Source organism: Phocoena phocoena, chromosome 1, assembly GCF_963924675.1.
Source record: "Phocoena phocoena chromosome 1, mPhoPho1.1, whole genome shotgun sequence".
Lineage (NCBI taxonomy): Eukaryota > Metazoa > Chordata > Mammalia > Artiodactyla > Phocoenidae > Phocoena > Phocoena phocoena.
Window position 1 is genome coordinate 12,673,907 of NC_089219.1, and position 20,721 is coordinate 12,694,627.

General features: G+C 56.9%; 1 protein-coding gene across 1 annotated transcript in view; it reads left to right on the forward strand.

Moving 5' to 3' along the window:
• Positions 1-20,721, forward strand: part of CROCC (ciliary rootlet coiled-coil, rootletin) — a 44,365-nt gene that overhangs the window by 21,971 nt on the left and 1,673 nt on the right. The window contains exons 20-36 of the mRNA XM_065873452.1: positions 139-266; positions 1,323-1,492; positions 3,350-3,529; positions 4,297-4,431; positions 4,827-4,970; positions 5,765-6,003; positions 6,486-6,645; positions 8,673-8,840; positions 10,039-10,411; positions 15,602-15,771; positions 15,870-15,990; positions 16,280-16,443; positions 18,091-18,306; positions 18,958-19,182; positions 19,612-19,761; positions 20,085-20,285; positions 20,491-20,622. Coding sequence (XP_065729524.1) covers positions 139-266; positions 1,323-1,492; positions 3,350-3,529; positions 4,297-4,431; positions 4,827-4,970; positions 5,765-6,003; positions 6,486-6,645; positions 8,673-8,840; positions 10,039-10,411; positions 15,602-15,771; positions 15,870-15,990; positions 16,280-16,443; positions 18,091-18,306; positions 18,958-19,182; positions 19,612-19,761; positions 20,085-20,285; positions 20,491-20,622 — 3,076 coding nt within the window. The remainder of the gene's footprint in view (positions 1-138; positions 267-1,322; positions 1,493-3,349; positions 3,530-4,296; positions 4,432-4,826; positions 4,971-5,764; positions 6,004-6,485; positions 6,646-8,672; positions 8,841-10,038; positions 10,412-15,601; positions 15,772-15,869; positions 15,991-16,279; positions 16,444-18,090; positions 18,307-18,957; positions 19,183-19,611; positions 19,762-20,084; positions 20,286-20,490; positions 20,623-20,721) is intronic.

The window sequence follows — 20,721 nt, forward strand, 5'->3', positions numbered from 1 at the left end:
AGGCTTCCCCGGGGAGCGTGGGCACGGCTGGGCAGGTGGGCTGGCACCTGGCCCATGGTTGGCCACGCCCTGGGATTCACAGTGTCCTGGGGCCTGGGAGGCTGGGTCCCGGGGCCTCAGGGGTCGTGCGTGCTGCAGCTTGGAGAAGGAAGCCCTGGAGAGCAGCCTGTTTGAGGTGCAACGGCAGCTGGCGCAGCTCGAGGCCCGGCGGGAGCAGCTGGAAGCAGATGGGCAGGCCCTACTGCTGGCCAAGGAGACCCTGACCGGTAGGGAGGCCAGGGGTGAGGGGTGGGGAACCCCGGGCTCCAGCCCGGAGCTGGAGCTGTAACCTGTCGAGTTCTGGGGTCTCACCGAAACTGGGATCACTGGCTTTTGGTTGTGGCTGACCTGGCTTCCAATCCAGCCACTGTCAGCCGCTTCCCTCTCTGGGCCACGGGTTCCTCATCTGACAGTTAGAGGTGATGAGGCTTTGCCAGGATGAGGTGAGAAAAGCATGGCCTTGGCACAGTGCCTGGCTCTGCAGCCAACGGTGGCTGCTGTCTATCATCATCAGGGCACTTAGAGAGTTCTGCGTCTCCGCGGAGCCATCATCAGCTGCTTTTCTGACGACTCATTCCCGCCCAGTCTCTGAACTCACAGGTTTTTCTTGCTCAACAAACATTTACTAAGCACCTGCTTGGGCCGCGAAAATTAAGTTTTTCATCCACGTGAGCCAGACAGAACCGGGAAGGGAAATGCTGACAGTCTCTGGTGGACTTCCCACCCCGAGGATAGTTTTTAGATTGTCCCCTGTGGGGTGCACCCTCCCCTGGTCACTTTCATTAGTGCTGAGAGTCCAGCAAGTACGCTTATGGCAGTCAGTCATTAAAGGTGATGCCTCATGGAAAGCTGTGCAGCCTTGGGAGGTTACCTGTCTCCTCTGAGCCTCTGTTTTCCTCATCCGTAAATTGGGGATAAGCCACATGGGTGTGATGTGAAGCTGTGTTGTGCTCAGCCAGGGGCCTGCCCGTGATAAGCACACAGTCAGTGATGGGGGTTCTCATGTTTTTACTGTCCTCTCCATTTGGGGGGCCCTCCTCATCAGTCACTTCATCCTTTAGATGCCGCTCCAGGTAGGTAGGGAGGGGGACAGGGCTACTGGGCCCATGCAGTTGACGGGGAAACAGAGGCCCAGAGAGGGCAAGAATGTTCTCCAAGGGAACTCAGCTAGATACCGGTGGGCCCTGTCCCCTCTGGGATTTTGCCCACATAGCTCACCTGGCCTGAGTCTGTTGGCCCACTGGGAGGGGAGCTTGTTTCTCCTTTCCATCCCTTCTGTGCAGGGGAGTTGGCGGGCTTGCGGCAGCAGATAACAACTACAGAGGAGAAGGTCGCTCTGGACAAGGAACTGATGGCCCAGAAGTTGGTGCAGGCTGAGCGGGAGGCCCAGGCCTCTCTGCGGGAGCAGCGGGCAGTCCACAAGGAGGACTTACAGCGACTCCAGCGAGAGAAGGTTCAGGCAGCTGGGTTGGGGCAGGTGGTGGGGTGGGGGAGGGCTCTGAACCACTGTCTCTGTCTCCTCTGTGACCTCAGGCGAGTACCTTCTCACTCTGCATCAGTGAAATGGAACTTCATCTCTGTTTCAGGGGCTCTGGGGGCAGCTGGCAGGATCCGTCGGGGACCACTCCTTATCAAACATGCAGATTCCCAGGCCCCAATCTGGTCCAGCCCTGGTGATCCTGATGCAGGGGGTCCACGACCATATTTGGAAAATGCTGATCTAATGTAGAGTCAGAAAGCACTTTAATTTGCTAAGAAGTGCAGTTTGCATATGAAAGATCACTCGGGGGACCAGAGCACATAGAAAGGCGAGGGGCCAGGTCACCAAAAGACAGAAGTACCTAAGAACACTGGCTCTGGAGTTACATTGCCTGGGTTTCAACCTGATCTTGGCCAAATGCTGGTTATGTTACCTAAGGTCTCTGTGCCTTCATTTCCCCATTTAAAAAAATATTTATTTATTTATTTGGCTGCCCCAGGTTTTAGCTGCGGCATGTGGGATCTTCGTTGCCGCATGCGGGATCTTTTTTTTTTTTAGTTGCAGCATGTGGAATCTTCAGTTGCGGCATGTGGGATCTAGTTCCCTGACCAGGGATCGAACTTGGGCCCCCTGTATTGGGAGCTGGGAGTCTTAGCCACTGGACCACCAGGGAAGTCCCCCATTTCCCCATCTTAACAATGGGGATAATGATAGTATAATTTATGAGGATGAGGTGAGATGATCCTTACAAAGAGCTTAACATAGAGACTGGCACTTTGTAAATGCTCCATAATTGCTGGTTGTCATTATTACTACTGTACTGAGATACTCTCCAGAGTGGGCCTCTGGACAGGGGACCGGAGTCACTCATCTTGGACTGGGCTGTTGCTGACAGAGGTTCAGGCTGTGGCTCCTGACACCAGGGGGCGCCATTCACCTTGTACGTAATCTTTTTGGATTTGTGCATAGAATCACTTCTCCAGCAGGTGGCGACAGAGCATTTGAAGCAGAGACTATTTTCACACAGCTGTTAGGGACTAGTGCTGGGACCAGGCACCTCCCTCAGACCCCAAGTGGGCTCTGCCTGTGGGTTGTACCCACCCAGTCCCCAGGGAGCCAAACTCTCCTGTACCTTCCCTCATTCTCCCGGCACCAGCAGACTCAGCCTCTTAATGTCACCATACCCGTGCTCATCTCTGCAGCTATTCCGCCACCCCCAGACCCATGCCCTCTTATTGCTCACAGCTGACCCAGCTCCCCTCTACCCCAACCCCCAATCCTGGTCCCTCTTTCACAAACTCTCAACAACCCGCTATTCTAAAATTCAGATTGCTCCCTGTCACTCTGTCTTGAGGCTCTGCCGTCCCAACTGTCCTGAAAATCAGGTCACCTCTCCCTAAAGCCCACTGGTCTGGTCTGGCCTGGCTGCTGCCTGTGGCTTTGGCCTCGTCCTTCACCATGTCCTCCTCGTAGTCCAAGCTCCAGTGACCTTAAATATCACAGTTTCCCTGTTCGTCATGTTTCCTCTTTCCTCCGAGTCGTCTCCGGGGCTGTACTCTGGCCTGGGGTTCTTTTCCTTTTCTCTCTGCCTGACTGACGGCTGCTTGTTTCCTCCAGGAAACATTCTCTGACCCCTCCCCCTCCTCCCCCGGCCCACCCAAAGGCCAGGCCGTTGCTGCTCCTGGCGTGTCCCCATCACGGCCCGCATTATCACCCACCCACCTTGTAGTTCCCTGGTCACTTGCCCCACGGCCCTTGCTGCCCCAAGGTTGGCGAGGGGCTGTCTGGGCCCAGCCTCGTGGGTCACACGCACGTGGGCCTGGCCCCCAGGAGGCGGCATGGCAGGAGCTGGAGGCAGAGCGGGCCCAGCTGCAGAGTCAGCTACAGCGGGAACGGGAGGAACTGCTGGCCCGGCTGGAGGCCGAGAAGGAAGAGCTGAGTGAGGAGATTGCCGCCCTGCAGCAGGAGCGCGACGAGGGCCTCCTCCTGGCCGAGAGCGAGAAGCAGCAGGTTCGTGAGCCCTGCTGTGGCCTCCACTGCTGCCTGAGGGGCCCCTGTTCTGGGGCTGGTCCCCGCTCAGCCGCCCAGCAGCTAGGAGCTAGGAGTCCTTTTCTGGGCCTCGGTTTCCTCACCTTCAGGATGGGGGAGTTCAAGGGGTGCTTGTGAAGCGTCGCTGAGACCCCTGTCCAGCGAGCGGGCCCGGCACGTGGTGGGGGCTTACTGAGTGGCAGCCACAGTCATGACACCGTGAGCATTGTTCCAGAAAAGCTGACCCACGTTCTCCCATCCCTCCTCCCACCCCAGGCTGGGCATGGCGTCCCCATGACCGCCTCTGAGCAGTCCCCGCGAAGCCCACATGCAGCAGCTGACCCTCCTCAGAAAGAACTAACTCCTGACTTTCCCATAATGTAATGGAGACAGGGCAGACTGCGTCCATCTCCTCTCCTCACCTGCTGCGTCACCCTGGGCAAGTCACTTTACCTCTTTGAGCCTCAGTAGCCTCATCTGTAAAATGGGAATAATGAAAGGCCCTGCTTCAGGATGTGAGATGTCCGAGTTGTATCTGTGTCCAGGTTATTGTTACTGCTGTTGTACCCTTTCCTGGGGCTGCCGAGGGGGTGAGCCTGCACCTCTGCCCTGGCTCCACCTGTGGTGGCCCAGTCAGGTCCCCGAGCCCCCAGTGGGCACATTTCCAAGGCCAACGTGGGGGAAAGGCCCAAGCATGCCCCCCAAGACCACCCAACACCCCGAGCCCTTTGCTCCCTGCCTCTGCCCAGGCCCTGTCCCTGAAGGAGTCTGAGAAGACGGCGCTGTCAGAGAAGTTGATGGGGACGCAGCACAGCCTGGCCGCCATCTCCCTGGAGATGGAGCGACAGAAGCGCGATGCTCAGAGCCGGCAGGAGCAGGACCGGGTAGGCCAGGCGGGGGCGGGCGGGCCTCCATCAGAGCCGGGGTTGGGGATGGGGGGAACACAGCCCTGCCCGAGGGGGACACGTGGTTCTGCCCTGGGGGTTAGCATCCAGGCTGTTGGCGGAGCTTCACCCTTCCTTGGGAGTCCCCATTGGAGGGAGGTGGCACGGCTCTGCCCTGTGAATCCCCTAGTCTGAGGGAGAGACCGGCTACGTGCATAGCACTTGCCAGGCGTCAAGGGATCAGTAGAGGGCCCGGCAGGCCAGCATGAGGGGCCGCGTCTAGAGCCTCAAATGGACAGTTCAGGTGGCGCAGCTGGGATCAGTGGCGGTGGGGGTTGGGAGTGCGGGGGAGGAGGACACGGCAGTGCCAAATCTCAGGAGCCCGTGTGTCCTAGAGCACCGTGAATGCCCTGACGTCCGAGCTGCGGGACCTGCGGGCCCAGCTTGAGGAGGCTGCCGCGGCCCATGCGCAGGAGGTGAAGAGGCTGCAGGAACAGGCCCGAGACCTGGGCCGGCAGCGGGAGTCCTGCCTGCGTGAGGTGAGCTTTCTGCCCGTCCACCCACCCGCTTCCTCCTAGGCAGCGCAGCCTAGACGCCGCTGGGAACCCAGAAGCGTGTGTTCGAGGACAAAGGAATGCATGAAAGGAAGTAGGCGGCAGGCGTTAGGCGTTTATTAAGTACCTGCTGGGTACGTGTGGGACTTGGGCTCTCACCGAGAGGCTGGGCTGGGCGTCCCTGGCCTCTTGAGGTTGATCCACAGGACGATCTTTTTATTTATTTTATTTTATTTATTTCTTTTTTGGCTGTATTGGGTCTTCGTCGCTGTGCGCGGGCTTTCTCTAGTTGCGGCAAGCGGGGGCTGCTCTTTGTTGCGGCGCGCGGGCTTCTCATTGCAGTGGCTTCTCTTGTTGCGGAGCACGGGCTCTAGGTGCGTGGGCTTCAGTAGTTGCAGCATGCAGGCTCAGTAGTTGTGGCTCATGTGCTCTAAGAGCGCAGGCTCAGTAGTTGTGGCGCACCAGCTTAGTTGCTCCGCGGCGTGCGGGATCTTCCCGGCCCAGGGCTCGAGCCCGTGTCCCGTGAATTGGCAGGCGGATTCTTAACCACTGCGCCGCCAGGGAGGTCCCGCAGGATGATCTTGATTGATGTTTATTTCAGGCCAGAGCACCGCTGACTCCAACATGCTTTGCCCCAAATCAGAAGTCACACCTGCAGTCCGAGCTGCTGCAGAGGGATGGGGCAGGTGCCCCGTGGCCAGGGAGATGGGGATGGGCTCCTTTCCACCCGGCTTGAGTGGGCCCCGACCCCCGTATGTGGACCCCTGCTGTCCTCACAGGCAGAAGAGCTTCGGACCCAGCTGCGCCTGCTGGAGGATGCCCGCGACGGGCTGCGGCGGGAGCTGCTGGAGGCCCAGCGCAAGGTGCGTGAGAGCCAGGACGGCCGTGAGGCCCAGCGCCAGGAGGCGGGTGAGCTGCGGCGCAGCCTGAGCGAGGGGGCCAAGGAGCTCGAGGCCCTGCGGCGGTCCAACGAGGAGCTGCGGGTGGCCGTGAAGAAGGCGGAGAGTGAGCGGATCAGGTGGGGTGACACGGGGGCCCAGCCCCCAGCCCTTCACCGAGCCTCGTCCTTCATTCGCACTGAATGTCATCCCAGGAACTAACTTCACCCCCCAAGGTTCTGGGGAAATCGCACAGATGGGGAGTCTCTGCCCTCGAACCAGGCCTGGACTTGGTTTGTTTTAGGTGACTGTCCTACCTGAAGGAAGGGGAATGGTGGTCGCAGGCAGGGTTGGGTCCAGACTCTGACCTTACCCACTGGCATCACCCTGGAGACTAGCGTGTGTCGCTGGTCCACCTCTCTCAGCCAAGGGCCTGATCCACAGCCCTGGAGGGCTCAGCTCAGGAGAGGGCCACTTTGCAGGCAGCACTGGGGGAACCTCTAGGCCAAGAGCTTGCCAGACCCACTCCGGGAATCAGGGGAAGGGACCTTTGTGTAGGGCCACTCACCTACTCTTCCAGGACCTGGGGCTACCTCTGCCCTCTGCCCTCTGCCCCCTCCAGCCTGAAGCTTGCCAATGAGGACAAGGAACAGAAGCTCGTGCTCCTGGAGGAGGCTCGGGCGGCTGTGGGCAAGGAGGCTGGCGAGCTGCGGGCTAGGCTGCAGGAGGTGGAGCGCTCGCGGCTAGAGGCTCGGAGGGAGCTGCAGGAGCTCCGGCGGCAGGTAACACCCCTGGGCAGTCGCTGTGTGCGCTGGGCCACAGCACCCCCTTTTGGGAGCCGAGGTCCCTCATAGGTAAAACCAGGGCCTTGAACTATATATAACAAGGCTTGTTACCTAACCTTGGTATTAATGGATGGGCTTTGAGGAATCCTCAGACCCTGAAACCGTGTGTTTGTGTGTGCGTGTGTGGATACATTTGTGTTCACACTCGCTCACATTTCTCCAAAGACTGGGTCTGGGGCTCTTGTCCAATTCTCAAAGGAATCTGTGAACATCAAGAGGTGCAGATCCCGTGAACTAGGTCAGGAGCTGGCAACCTTTTTCTGTAAAGCGCCCAGTAGTAAATATTTCCAGCTTTATGGGCCGTACGGTCTCTGTTGCAGCCACTCAACTCTGCCATCGTAGGGAGGAAGCAGGTCTGGACGGTACCTACATGAGTGGAGTGTGTTCCATTAAAACTTTGCTTATGGACATTGAAATTTGAATTTTATATACTTTTTTTTATGATTAAAAAAATTATTTAGGCTCCATTGGGTCTTCTTTGCTGCGTGCGGGCTTTCTCTAGTCGCGGCGAGCGGGGGGCTACTCTTCGTTGCGGTGCGCGGGCTTCTCTTGTTGCGGAGCACGGGCTCTAGGCGCGCGGGCTTCAGTAGTTGTGGCACGTGGGCTCAGTAGTTGTGGCTCGCGGGCTCTAGAGGGCAGGCTCAGTAGTTGTGGCGCACGGGCCTAGTTGCTCCGTGGCATATGGGATCTTCCTGGACCAGGGCTTGAACCTGTGTCCCCTTGCATTGGCAGGCGGATTCTTAACCACTGTGCCACCAGGGAAGTCCCCTGAATTTTATATACTTTTCACGTGTCAGAAATATTGTTCTTCTTTTGCTTTTCTTTCAACCATGTAAAAATGAGCCATTTTTAACTACTTAAAAATGTACAAACCATCCTTAGTTCAAGCCCTTACAGAAGCAGATGACCGGTGGAATTTGGCCTGCAGAATTTTGGCCTGCAGTTTGCAGAGCCCTGAACTAGATGATTTCCAAGCCCATCAGTAACAGCAAGCATTTAACAAGTGCCTGCTGTATACTGGGCACTGCCCTGGACACTAAGGGCTCAGGCTTTCCCGCCCTAGAAGACCCGGCAGAACAGGAAACAGCCCCCTTTGGCACCCAGGCCCTGCCTCCCCAGAGATATTGCAGTCTGCATAACAAATAGCCTCCACCTCCCACCGATGTACCCCTCTACCCGGGCCCCCTCCCAATGGGCTGAAGTCCCAGGAAACATTAGGAATCCCTGAAAGGAACTGTGTGCCAGGCTCTTGCTGGGTGTTTTGCGTGCTATAGCACGTTTTCATATTCCCTTTGCTGTAGCACTGTGGGGTAAGTAGGCCTCATCCCCCCACCTGCTCCTCTGGGGAAATAGGGGCCTAGAAACATACCTTTGATTCTGCTTGTCTGAGATCAAGTCCCAGTCTGCTGCTTATGAGCTGTGTGACTTTGGGCAAGTCTCTCCACCTCTCTAAGCTTTCGTCTTCATGTCTGTTAAAGAGGGAGAATGTTAGTACTTACCCCGTATTGAGTTAATATGAGCAAAGTGCTTAGAACAGAGCTGGACACATGGTAAACACTCCATAAAAGTTAGGCATCATCGTAGAGGTGAAAAGTGACCCAGAGTTCCCGCCCTGCAGAACTCCTAGGGGTTCAGCACTCCCTACCTCTACTCTCCATGATAGGTAGTTATGATTAGGTGGTACATTGAGGTCATTGGTGCCCAGGTGCCTGGCGTGGCTCAACCAGGGTGGAGTTATCAGGGGCAGGCTCCCAGTGGATTGGGGTGGTGTTCAATGTATGTGTCCCTAGAGCAGTGGGTCCCAAATACCCTCTGTGCCTGGTTTGGACTAGGCAGGGTATAGGGGCAGAGCTGAAAAGGCTGCCATTGGAGCCTGCGGGCACTCTCCAGTACCCTGGGCTAGAAGGGGCTGTGGGTGCTGAGAATGGGTCCTAGGTCCTGCCTGTGTCCACTCTTTCTCACAGATGAAGATGCTGGACAGTGAGAACGCCAGGCTGGGCCGGGAGCTGGTGGAGCTGCAGGGCCGCGTGGCACTGGGCGAGAGGGCAGAAAAGGAGGGCAGACGGGAGGCCCTGGGCCTCCGACAGAAGCTGCTGAAGGGCGAAGCCAACCTGGACGCTGTGCGGCAGGAGGTAACTGGATGGTGGGCAGACTGCCTGGAGGAGGAGGATCCTCGGAGGCAGCCAGGCTGCCCTGGGCCTTCTCCAGTGAGAAGCAGTGGGGACTCCAATGCTGGAGTCATTCTGAGAGATCACTGCCTAGGACTGGTCCCTCTTCCCCACTCCTTGAGATTCTTCCCCAGGTATAATAATAACAGTAATAACAACTGCAAGAACTGTGTAGTGGGGGTGGGGGGAGTTTTGTAGACAGAATCTCGTTTGATTCTCCCAGCAGCCTCATGATGTAGGTATAATTAGGCCCGGTTTACAGAGAGAACCAGACACTGGGGCTCAGAGAGGTCAAGGGATCTACTCAAGGTCACACAGCCACCCAGGTCTGTCAGACTCCAAAGCCTACACTCTTTTCACTCTGTGTTTTCTGGCAGTGAATCTACTGTGCGACCTTGACCAAATCACTCAACCTCTCTGTGCTTTAGAGCACTCATGGGATAGAGGCTAGCACAGCAGCGGATGTATACCAGGTCCTTGTGTAGGTCTTGTCATCCAGGAGGTGTTCGTAGATGGTTTCCAGTGAAACTGATGACTGTGAGAGGTTGACTCATTCTCTGAACCAGAGGGGTAATGTGTGAGTGTGTGTGACCATGCACTTCACTAGTAAATAATTTTTTAGTACCTCCCCTCATTGTGTGATTTATTGATAAATTATGTGTACTGAGAGGCAGTGTTGCCTAATGGTTAAAGAGAAAAGGCTCTGGAGCCAGGGTGCCTGGCTTTGAATCCTAGCTCTCAGTTTACTAGCTGTGTGGCCTCCGGCAAGTTACATAACTGCCCTGTGCTCAGTTTCCTCATCTGTAAAATGGAGATGACTTATAGTGGTAATTAGAGTTGATTTTTTTGAGGGGAAAGTACTTAGTGCTTGGCACTAATAATTCCTATCTATGTAAGCATTAGCTGTTAGCTTATTACTAATAAACTGTGTACACTGCAAGGCATATACACAGAAGGAAGAGGTAAACAAATTCTAATAGTTTCCTTCCATACTCCCATGATGTTCCTGCATCTCCTGCCTGGGTGGAGACCATTAACGAAACAGGAGTTCTGCAAGCCACTTCTGGGCCCATGGGCTCCAGGCTGAGCCTGGGAGGGTGGGTGTCGGGTTGAGGGGCGGCCTTGCTGACCCCCACCTCCCGGCCTTGCCCCCTCACCCCAGCTCCAGGGAGCCCAGCGGAAGCTGCAGGAGCAAGAGGGCGAGTTCCGGACCCGCGAGCGAGGCCTGCTGGGCTCCCTGGAGGAGGCGCACAGCGCCCAGAAACAGCAGTTGGACCATGCCCGCGGCCTGGAACTGAAGCTGGAGGCCGCCCGGGCCGAGGCTGCAGAGCTGGGGCTGCGACTGAGCGCGGCCGAGGGCCGGGCTCAGGGCCTGGAGGCCGAGCTGGCCCGCGTGGAGACGCAACGGCGCGCAGTGGAGGCCCAGCTGGGGGGCCTGCGCTCAGCCCTGCGCCGGGGCCTGGGCCTCGGTGGTGTGTCCAGCCCTCCCCCGCGGCCTGCGCCCGTCTCTCCTAACCGGAGCGCGCCTGTTGGAGGTGAGAGAGCTCGGTGGAGAAGGGGAGGGTCAGTGGGCGGGCCTCGAAGAAACTCCGCCCTTTCTCTCCGCCCCCATGTCCAGTTCTGTCCCGCCTACGAGGCCGCCCTTGGCCTGGCCCGCCCCGCCCCTCTTTTGATGACCAGTCTCAAACCCCGCCCCTTCAGCTAGTTCCTTGCTGAGACCCGCCTACCTGCGCCCCCCACCCCCCTTACATCACTTTCTGGCCCTTCGCTGGGCCACGCCCCTCTTGAGCCCAGTCTCAGTCCTGCCACTCACCCAGGCTGACCTGCGCACAACGTAGCTTGCTGCTTTTTAAAGGGAGTAGAGAGGGTGCCGCTTTTTTTTTTTCCATTGAAATATAGTTGATTTACAATGTGGTAATTTCTGCTGTATTGCAAAGTGATTCAGTTATACATGTATATACATTTTTAAAATATCCTGTTCCATTATGGTTTATCACAGAATATTGAATATGGTTCTCTGTGCTATACAGGAGGACCTTGTTGCTTATCCATTCTATACATAATAGTTTGCATCTGCTAATCCCAAACTCCCACTCAATTCCTCTCCCACCCCCCTTTCCCTTTGTCAGCCACAAGTCGGTTCTCTGTGTCTGTGAGTCTGTTTCTGTTTCATAAAAGTTCATTTGTGTCATATTTTAGATTCCACATTTAAGTGATTATCATATGGTATTTGTCTTTCTCTTTCTGACTTACTTCACTTAGTATGATAATCTCTAGGTCCATCCATGTTGCTGCAAATGGCATTATTTTATTCTTTTTTATGACTGAGTAGTATTCCGTTGTATGTGTATACCATATCATCTTTTTAAAAAAAAAAACAACAAAATATAGGGCTTCCCTGGTGGTGCAGTGGTTGAGAGTCTGCCTGCTGATGCAGGGGACACGGGTTCGTGCCCTGGCCCGGGAAGATCCCACATGCTGCAGAGCGGCTGGGCCCGTGAGCCATGGCTGCTGAGCCTGCGCGTCCGGAGCCTGTGCTACGCAGTGGGAGGGGCCACAACAGTGAGAGGCCCACATACCGCAAAAAAAACCAACCAAACAAACAAAAAATATTTATTTATTTGGTTGCACCGGGTCTTAGTTGTGGCAGGTGGGCTCCTTAGTTGTGGCTTGCCAGCTCCTTAGTTGTGGCAGGTGGGCTCCTTAGTTGCAGCTCGCTGGCTCCTTAGTTGTGGCACACGAACTCTTAGTTGTGGGATGCATGTGGGATCTAGTTCCCTGACAAGGGATCAAACCCGGGCCCCCTGCATTGGTAGCGTGGAGTCTCATCCACTGCGCCACCAGGGAAGTCCCTGTACCACATCTTCTTTATCCATTCATCTGTTGATGGACATTTAGGTTGTTTCCATGTCTTGGCTATTGTGAATATGTGCTGCTATGAACATAGGGGTGCATGTATCTTTTTGAATTATATTTTTGTCTGGATATATGCCCAGGAGTGGGATTGCTAGATCATATGGCAACTCTATTTTTAGTTTTTTGAGGACCCTCCATACTGTTTTCCATAGTGGCTGAGGGTGCTCCTTCTTAATGCCCTTAACTCCTCTGAGTCTTTGAGTCTCCACCCTTTCTAATTAACCCCTGCCCTCTCTCCATCAGCACCTCATCCTCTTCATTCTCCTGTCGCTGGCTCCACACCCCTCCATACCAGACCTATGACCCCCATATCTACCCCAGAAAGATACACACTCAGCCCAACCCCCTTTCCAGGAACTTCTTCAGAAGAGATCCTCCCACCCACACCTGCTCCCAAGGCCCAGGGGATGACTCTGGGAAAATCAGCACTGTGTTTCAGCGGGTGCAAGCAGCCTTTTTAGGGAGCATTCATCTTGTCTCGGCCTGACCCCAATCTCACCTTGATTCCTAGGGCCTAGAATAGAACCTGTGGAATCTTAGAACGGTGGGAAATTTCACTATGAGATATTGAGTTGTTGCCTCTTCAAGTGCACGGATTTAGCCCCAGGATTGCATTCTTTCATTCAGTTCCGCTATTTATTAAGCACATACTATGTGCCAAATACAGTTGAAGCACTGGGGATGGAGTGGTAAACAAAACTGACAAGCATTTCTACTTTTATGGAGCTTATGGTCTAGGTATGGGAGTAGCAGGCAATAAAAGTGCTATATAAATTAAATATAGAATGTATCGGGTGGTGGTATGAGCTGGAAAATAGGTAAGGAAAAATAAGTCAAGGGATATTGCTGGTGAGAATGTAAAACGGTGCAGCCACTTTGGAAAATAGTTTGGCAGTTCCTCAAAAAACTAAAACTTAGAATTACCGTCTGACCTAACAATTCCACACCTAGGTATATACCCAAAAGAATAGGCACTTGAATAGATATTGTCCACCAGTGTTGGTTGTAGCATCATTCACAGTAGCCAAAATGTGGAAGCAACCAAAGTGTGAGTCGGCAGGTGAATTGATCATGTGATACCATTATTATTCACCCTTGAAAAGGAGTGACATTTTGATGCGTGTTACAACATGGGTAACCTTTGACAACGTTATGCTAAGCGAAATAAGCTACTCACAAAAGAACAAATATAGTATGATTTTACTTATATGAAATATTTAGAATAGACATTCATGGAGACAGAAGGAGTTTAGAGGTTACCGGGGGTGTGAGGATGGGAGAATTAAGAGTTATTGTTTACTGGTTACAGCGTTTGGGGTTGTATTAGTCTGCCAAGGCTGCTGTAACAAAGTACCACAAACCACTTAAACAACAGAAATTTATGTCTCAGGGTTCTGGAGCCAGAAGCCCAAGGTCAGGGTGTGACAGGGCCATGCTTCCCCTAAAGGCATTAGGGAAGAATTTGTTCCAGGTTTCCTAGCTTCTGGTAGTTCCTTGACTTATGGCAGCATAACCCCAGTCTCCACACGGAGTTCTCCTTGAGTGTGTGTCTCAATTCCCCCTTTTTGTAAGGACACCGATCATACTGGATTAGGGTCCACCCTACTCCAATATGACCTCGTCTTAACTCATGACATCCATAACAACCCTATCTCCAAATAAGGTCACATTCTGGGTATGGCAGTTAGGACTTCGACATACGAATTTTGAGGAAATGCGATTCAACCCATAATAGGGGTGATGGAAAGGATTTAGAAACAGTGGTGATGTTCGCACAACAGCGTGAGTATAATTAACGCCACTTAAAGGTGGTGAGAAAGGCATATTTTGTTATATATATCTCATCACAGTAAAATTTCTTTTTTTTAATGAATTTATTTAATTTGGCTGCGTTGGGTCTTCGTTGCTGCGCGCGGGCTTCTCTAGTTGTGGCGAGCGGGGGCTGCTCTTTGTTGCGGTGCTCTGGCTTCTCATTGCGGTGGCTTCTTTTGCTGCGGAGCACAGCCTCCAGTTGTTGTGGCGCGCGGGCTCAGTAGTTGTGGTGCACGGGCTTCGTTACTCCGCCGGTTGTGGGATCTTCCCAAACCAGGGCTCGAACCGGTGTCCCCTGCATTGGCAGGCAGATTCTCAACCACTGCGCCACCAGGGAAGCCCCAGTAAAATTGCTTTTGAAGCTAAGGCCAGGACGGGGGCTAAGGTGTCCCTGTGGGAGGCAGGAAGAGCCTCGCTGAGGAGGAGGTGGGGAAGGGAAGGGTGGAGAAGAGACTGAGGGCAAGTGGAGAAGTCCTGAGTGGCAGCACCCCTGTCCTGTGCACAGCAAGGGCCGCAGTGCTGCCGGAGTGTAGAGAGCAAGGTGGAGAGGTGTGGGACGTGAGGCCGTGGGACACCAGACCTGCTCAAGCGGTCCTTGCAGGCCGCCACGAGGGTACCGGCTTCACTCTGAGGGGAGGGAGGCAGTGGGTAGACGTCCCGCTCTGGGTCCTCTGGGTGCTGATGGAGCCGTGGGGCTGGTTGGGTGTCACTGCTAAGGCCGACCCCCGTCCTGCTGTTCTCATTATTGACTTCCAGGTGCTGTCCCATCTCTGTCCGCCCTGTCCCCTCCCACCTCGTCATTGCCCGTCATCTCCCAAGCACAGTTCAAGTTTTTCTGCTGGGAAATAGGGGCACCTGGGTTCAAATCCCAGCTCTGGATCTTGCAAGCTTTGAGACCAAGCAAATCACTTAACTGCTCTGAGCCTGCCCAGCCTGTGAAGGGGGGAAGTTGGTCCTTACCTCTCAGGGAATTACTGTGAGGATGAAACGAGATGATGTAGGGAAAGCATTGGCCCAGTGCCTGGCACGTAGTAAGTGCTCGTTACAGGGAGGTGTCGAGGAGATGGAGTGTCCACCCTTGGACTGGGCCCAGGGGATGCAGCCCTCATGCGCTTGTGGTCTGGATGGGAGAGGCAGACATCGGACCCCCATGAGGGTGGGATGAGCTCACCCTAACCCAGCCTGGGGTCAGGGAGGCCTCTGAGGAGTGTTCTTTTTTTTTTAAAATAAATTTATTTATTTATTCACTTATTTAATTTTTGGCTGCATTGGGCCTTTGCTGCTGCACGTGGGTTTTCTCTAGTTGCGGCGAGCGGGGGCTACTCTTCCTTGTGGTGCGTGGGCTTCTCATTGCAGTGGCTTCTCGTTGCGGAGCATGGGCTCTAGGCGCTCGGGCTTCAGTAGTTGCGGCACTCAGGCTCAATAGTTGTGGCTTGCAGTCTCTAGACTGCAAGGTCAGTCTGCTTGCAGGGTCAGTAGTTGTGGCGCACGGGCTTAGTTGCTCCGTGGCATGTGGGATCTTCCCGGCTCAGGACTCGAACCCGTGTCCCCTGCATTGGCAGGTGGGTTATCAACCACTGCGCCACCAGGAAAGCCCCTGAGGAGTGTTCTTTACACGTAGGGATGGGCCAGGCAAAGAGAAGCCATTGAGAGAGAAGGCAACAGAAGGTACAAAGGTCCTGGTGCCTTTGTAAGAGGGAATGTTCTAGAACGTGGGAGCTGTGGGTGATGTGAAGTGGCCAGCTTGTCAAGGGAGAGGGTGATGCTGGTGGGGGTGAGCGACAGGTGATGGCAAGGAAGCTGGGCTTGGTTCTGAGGGTTGGAAGGGCTGGTCAAGGGTTAAGCAAGAGGCTGAGGGGACCCAGTTTGTGCTGTGGGGAGCTCACTGGGCTGCCGGGCTCAGCAGGGATGGGCGAGATGCATTGGGAGCCTGCAGGCATCAACCAGGCAGGAGAGGCCTGTGGCTCCTGCATCCCCGAGCGTGTCTCATTCTCTAGGAAGTGGGGAAGAGCTCAGCAGCCCCAAGCCCTTGGAACGCAGCCCTGGGTCCCAGCCACCATCCCCAGGACCTGCCGCCTCCCCGGCATCTCCAGACCTGGACCCGGAAGCAGTGCGGGGGGCCCTCCGGGAGTTCCTGCAGGAGCTGCAGAGTGCCCAGAGAGAACGGGTGAGTGGCTGCAGGGGGAGCCCCGTGGCCCAGGGCCCTGTGAGGGGCCACAGGTCGTCCGAGCACGTCTTCCCTTCCCCCCAACATTGGGGTTGCAGGATGAGCTTCGGGCCCAGACGAGTACCCTGAGTCGCCAGCTGGCCGAGGCGGAGGCCGAGAGGGACAGTGCGACCTCACGGGCAAGGCAGTTGCAGAGGGCTGTGGCTGCGAGTGAGGAGGGTGAGTCTAACCCTCTGGGTCCTTGCTTTGCTCTCTCGTGCCCTTAGCAGCTGAGGCGGGAGGCTATGGGCTTGGCCTGAGCCACTCCTGCGTCCCTGCCCTGGCCACCGTGGCCTGAGTGGGCTGTCTCCTCTGGGGCCCCCTCCCTGGTCAGCCTCACCCCGTGTCCAGACCCACGGACCCCCAAGGGCTCAGAGAGGCAAGCCCTGCAGTGGGCGGAGGGCGAGCCTGATTCAGGTCTCAGGCTGTGTGCCTGGCCGGGCCTGACGGAGCTGGGTGGGGGCCGCAGCCCAGCGCAGCGTGGACGGGCGGCTGAGCGGGGCCCAGGCCGAGCTGGCGCTGCAGGAGGAGAGCGCGCGGCACAGCGAGCGGGAGCGCCGGGCTGTGCTGGACCAGGTGGCTGCCCTGGAGAGGGGCCTGCAGGCCACCGAGAGCGAGCTCCGGGCCAGCCAGGTAGGCAGGAGCTGAGGGCCAATGGGAGAGGGTGGCGGGGTGCGGGCGATCTGTGTGCTCCTGAATGGACGTCTGGAAGGCCTCCTGTGCGCACCTCTGTTCTGTCTGCCTGGGTCTGCCGGCACCCACTGACGTGACCAGCCTGTGACTTTCTCCAAAAGCACATTCAGGGCTTCCCTGGTGGCGCAGTGGTTGAGAGTCCGCCTGCCGATGCAGGGGACATGGGTTCGTGCCCCGGTCCGGGAAGATCCCACATGCCGCAGAGCGGCTAGGCCCGTGAGCCATGGCCACTGGGCCTGCGCGTCTGGAGCCTATGCTCCGCAATGGGAGAGGCCACAGCAGTGAGAGGCCCGTGTACCGCAAAAAAAAAAAAAAGGCACATTCAGATTTCATCATCTTGTTCCATATGAGGTCATTAGGCTACAGAAGAAAGAGCCTGGGCGTTTGCAGCTCACAGACCTGGGTTCAAGTTCTTGCCCTGCTGTGTGATTCTCGCTTTCCTCATCTATAAAAGGGGGAGAACAGTAACTCTCTCCCAGACGATCCACGTGCACTCTTAACACATAGACAGTGCTCAGCGGACCTGTTTCCTTCATCTCTGTGTAGCCACACCACTGGTGTCTGGGGGTTTTATGTGTGTTTGGGAGACATCTGTATATACGTGTGTGTGTGCGTGTGTGTGTGTGTGTGTGTCTGGGGCAGGAAGCACAGGCCCTGGTGGTGACGGTCCAGGCCGCCGAAGCCTTGAGCCCTTCTTGGAGCCGCAGATTCCCCCCCTCCCCTTTCCTCCTCTGGCCCTCCATGCCTGTCCCCACAGCCCACCCCAGGCCTCTGGCTCCAGGCCGAGCTTGAGCTGGATTGTTGTGTCTGCGGCTCCGGCTCTGGCCTTGGGCCCAGCCACAGGGGCCGCGGGAGGAGGCCAGGAACAAAGCTGGGCAGGAGCCAGAGTGGGGCTGCTGGGCCCAGACATGGCAGGGTTGGGGCTCTGAGCAGGGTGGAAGTGGGGCAGGCCTGGACGCTGTTGTAATAACACCCCCTTGCCCCGCCCTGTCTCTAGGATGGTGACAGGAAGAGAAGGACCCCTGTGTGTCTTCCTGCCCTATCCCCACTCCCCAAGTCTCCTTCACCAGCTGACCTCGCATCGGGAAGGGAGGAGTATCATCCCCTAAAGCCCAGGGCTCCTGCCCGACTCAGCTCAGGTCCCACATGCAGCTCTGGGCCCGCCTCTGGAGAGCGAGGCAGCAGAGCAGGGAAGCCCTGGAATCTGCATTTTTACACCTTCCACCCTCACCGCCCTGGGGCTCCGTAAACACCCAGGTTGTGGCGTCCCTGGACCGATCTGGTCCCTCGACCACACAGAGGTGAAATAGGGCCAGAGAGCAGGGACGGAGGGATGAGCAGGCCTGGATCACACAGCCTGTGAGACTTGGGCAAAATTGGAAAGTGCTCTGGGATCCTCGAGTCACCCTGTGAGCATGTGAGGAGACGGAGGCCCCAAGAGGGTCAGGGGCTGGCCCTGGGTCACACAGCAAGTGGTGTCTGTGACCACTTCCAGGCTGCTCCCCACTTCCTCCTAAGGGTCCTGCGGGCTGTGGGAGGCGTGGGATGGGCTGCACAGCTGGGGCCTGAGCCCTGCCCCACCCACAGGAGAAGATCAGCAAGATGAAGGCCAACGAGGTGAAGCTGGAGAGCGACAAGCGGCGTCTGAAGGAGGTGCTGGATGCCTCTGAGAGCCGCAGCGTCAAGCTGGAGCTGCAGCGGCGCTCGCTCGAGGGGGAGCTGCAGCGCAGCCGCCTGGGCCTGAGCGACCGGGAGGCCCAGGCCCAGGCGCTCCGGGAGCGGGTCGGCTCCCTGCAGAGGCAGGTGGGTCCCCTCCCCTGACCTCAGGCCCCTCTTCTGCATGCCCTGTGCCAAGTGCGTTATGGGGACTCTGTTTGATCCTCCCACCTACCCTGCGAGGCAGGTATTATCATCACCCCATTTCACAGATGGGCGGATGGAAGCTCACGGAGGTGACGTCATTGCCCAAGATCCCATAGCTAATAAGAGGCAGGGCCAAAATGAGAATTCAGGACTGTTTGTTGACGGAGTCTGCACTCATAGGAGGCATGTGGGACCAGTTGGAGACATAGATTTCACTCATTTTCTTTTTTTTTGCCTTGGCCGCCAGGAAGCTCAGCTCTAACTGGAATGTTCAGTAGCTCTGCTAGCCCTACACTGTCACCCACCTAAGTCAAGAACACAGAAAATCTCAGGGTTGTGGTGGTTACCCTTTCTTCTCCATAACAGGGAGGAAAGGGGAATGAGAACCGGCAGAAGACCACGGGGTCTGGGACAGCCAGGTTGATGGCATTCTGTGTGAGGGTAGTTAACTGGCAGTGCGACCGGGCCCAGGTTGTAGTCACCTGAGCCAGTGGGAACGCATGGGAACAGTATCAGTGAGAAAGGCCTAGAGAGAGGTGGCAGGGGCTTGGGTTAGTCACACCTGGACCGTCCTGTCTGTCTTCCCACCAGGTGGCAGACAGTGAGGCGAAGGCGGGGACTCTGCAGCTGACGGTCGAGCGGCTGAGGGGGGCCCTGGCCAAGGTGGAAGAGAGCGAGGGGGTCCTGCGGGACAAGGTGCAGGGCCTGATGGAGGCTCTGACCCAAAGCAGCGCCAGCCTCACCAGCACCCAGGACAAGAACCTACACATGCAGAAGGCCCTGACTGCTTGTGAACATGACCGCCAAGTGCTCCAAGTATGGGGGTTCCAGGGTCTGGCTGCGGGCGGGCCCAGTGAGAGTTAGCCTACAAAGGCAGGCTTGGGGGCCCTGGTGGAGAGCTGACCCCTGGGACGGTCAATAAGAGCTGCCTTTGAGGGAGGGGTGGGCCCAGTAAGAGCATCAGCCAATGAGGGGAGGCTCTGGGGGGAGGTGGGATCAAGCCTACTAGGACAGGCTGCAGGACCCAGGGGCAGGCTAAGGGAAGAGCTGGGGTCTGAGGGCTTCCCCACCTTGTGTAGGTCAGTGGCTAGGCTGTGGGCCAGGCCTGCTGTCTGGCTTACTCTCCAGGTGAGAGGACTACCTGTTTAAGGGGCTGTGAACCTGGCCCGGAGGTCCCGTGTAGAGAGGAGCCCCTCGCCTCAGGGCTCCTAGGACAGCCTGGCACCATCAGCCCTTGTCCCGCAGGAACGGCTGGAGGCCACGCGGCAGGCGTTATCCGAGGCAAGGAAGCAGAGCAGCTCCCTGGCCGAGCAGGTGCAGACCGTGCGGGGCGAGCTAGCGGACCTGGAGCTGCAGCGGGCGGAGTCCGAGGGCCGGCTGCAACAGCTGCAGGAGGTGAGGGCCAGGGTGGCCCTTCCGTTCCCAGGACTGTGAGGCCCTCGGCGTCGGGACCTTCTCACCTGTCTCCACCCGATCCCAAACCTAGGCCCAGCCTCCTGTGAGGAAGCATGGTTCACTCGGTCCATATCCCCATTATAGAGATGGAAAAACTGAGGCCCAGAGAGAACTGTCTGGCCTCGGGTGACCATTCCCTGATGTGGGCCTCATAATAGCCTTACCTAGAAAGTGGGCCTGGCAGGCTGGCATCATCATCTCCAAGCTTCCGATGCACACCCTGAGGCCCAGAGGGATTAGGGACTCGCTGGCTTGTGCTGCAGGCGCTGCGGCAACGGCAAGAAGGTGAGGCTGCGGCCCTACACAAGGTCCAGAAGCTGCAGGATGAGCGGCGGCTGCTGCAGGAGCGCCTGGGGAGCCTGCAGCGTGCCCTGGCTCAGCTGGAGGCCGAGAAGCGGGAGGCGGAGCGCTCAGCTCTGCAGCTGGAGAAGGACCGGGTGGCCCTCAAGAGGGTGCTGGACAAGGTGGGCTGTGTCCCTAGGGCCCTCCCTTCACTTCCTTGGGTCCCAGCCCTGGTTGGTCCCAGCTGTGTGTCCCCAGGATGTGGGGGCTGCAAGTCCCCCCGGCCCTGCTACCTGTAACCCAACACCCCTTTCTGAGCTGCTCCCACTTCCTGGGACCTCCCTCCTTCCCCGGGCACCCTGACCCCCTCCCGCTCTCCCCACCTAGGTGGAATGGGAGAAGCTTCGCAGTCACGAGGACACGGTGCGGCTGAGCGCAGAGAAGGGCCTCCTGGACCACACGCTCACAGAGGCTGAGTTGGAGCTGGCCGAGGCCCGGGGGCAGATCCAGCTGCTGGAGGTCTAGCCCCTGCCCACCCAGCCCTGGACACGCTTTCTCTCCCCAGCCCTGGACCCAACTCCACCCCCACAGTCCACGAGCCCAGAGCCTTGGAGGGGG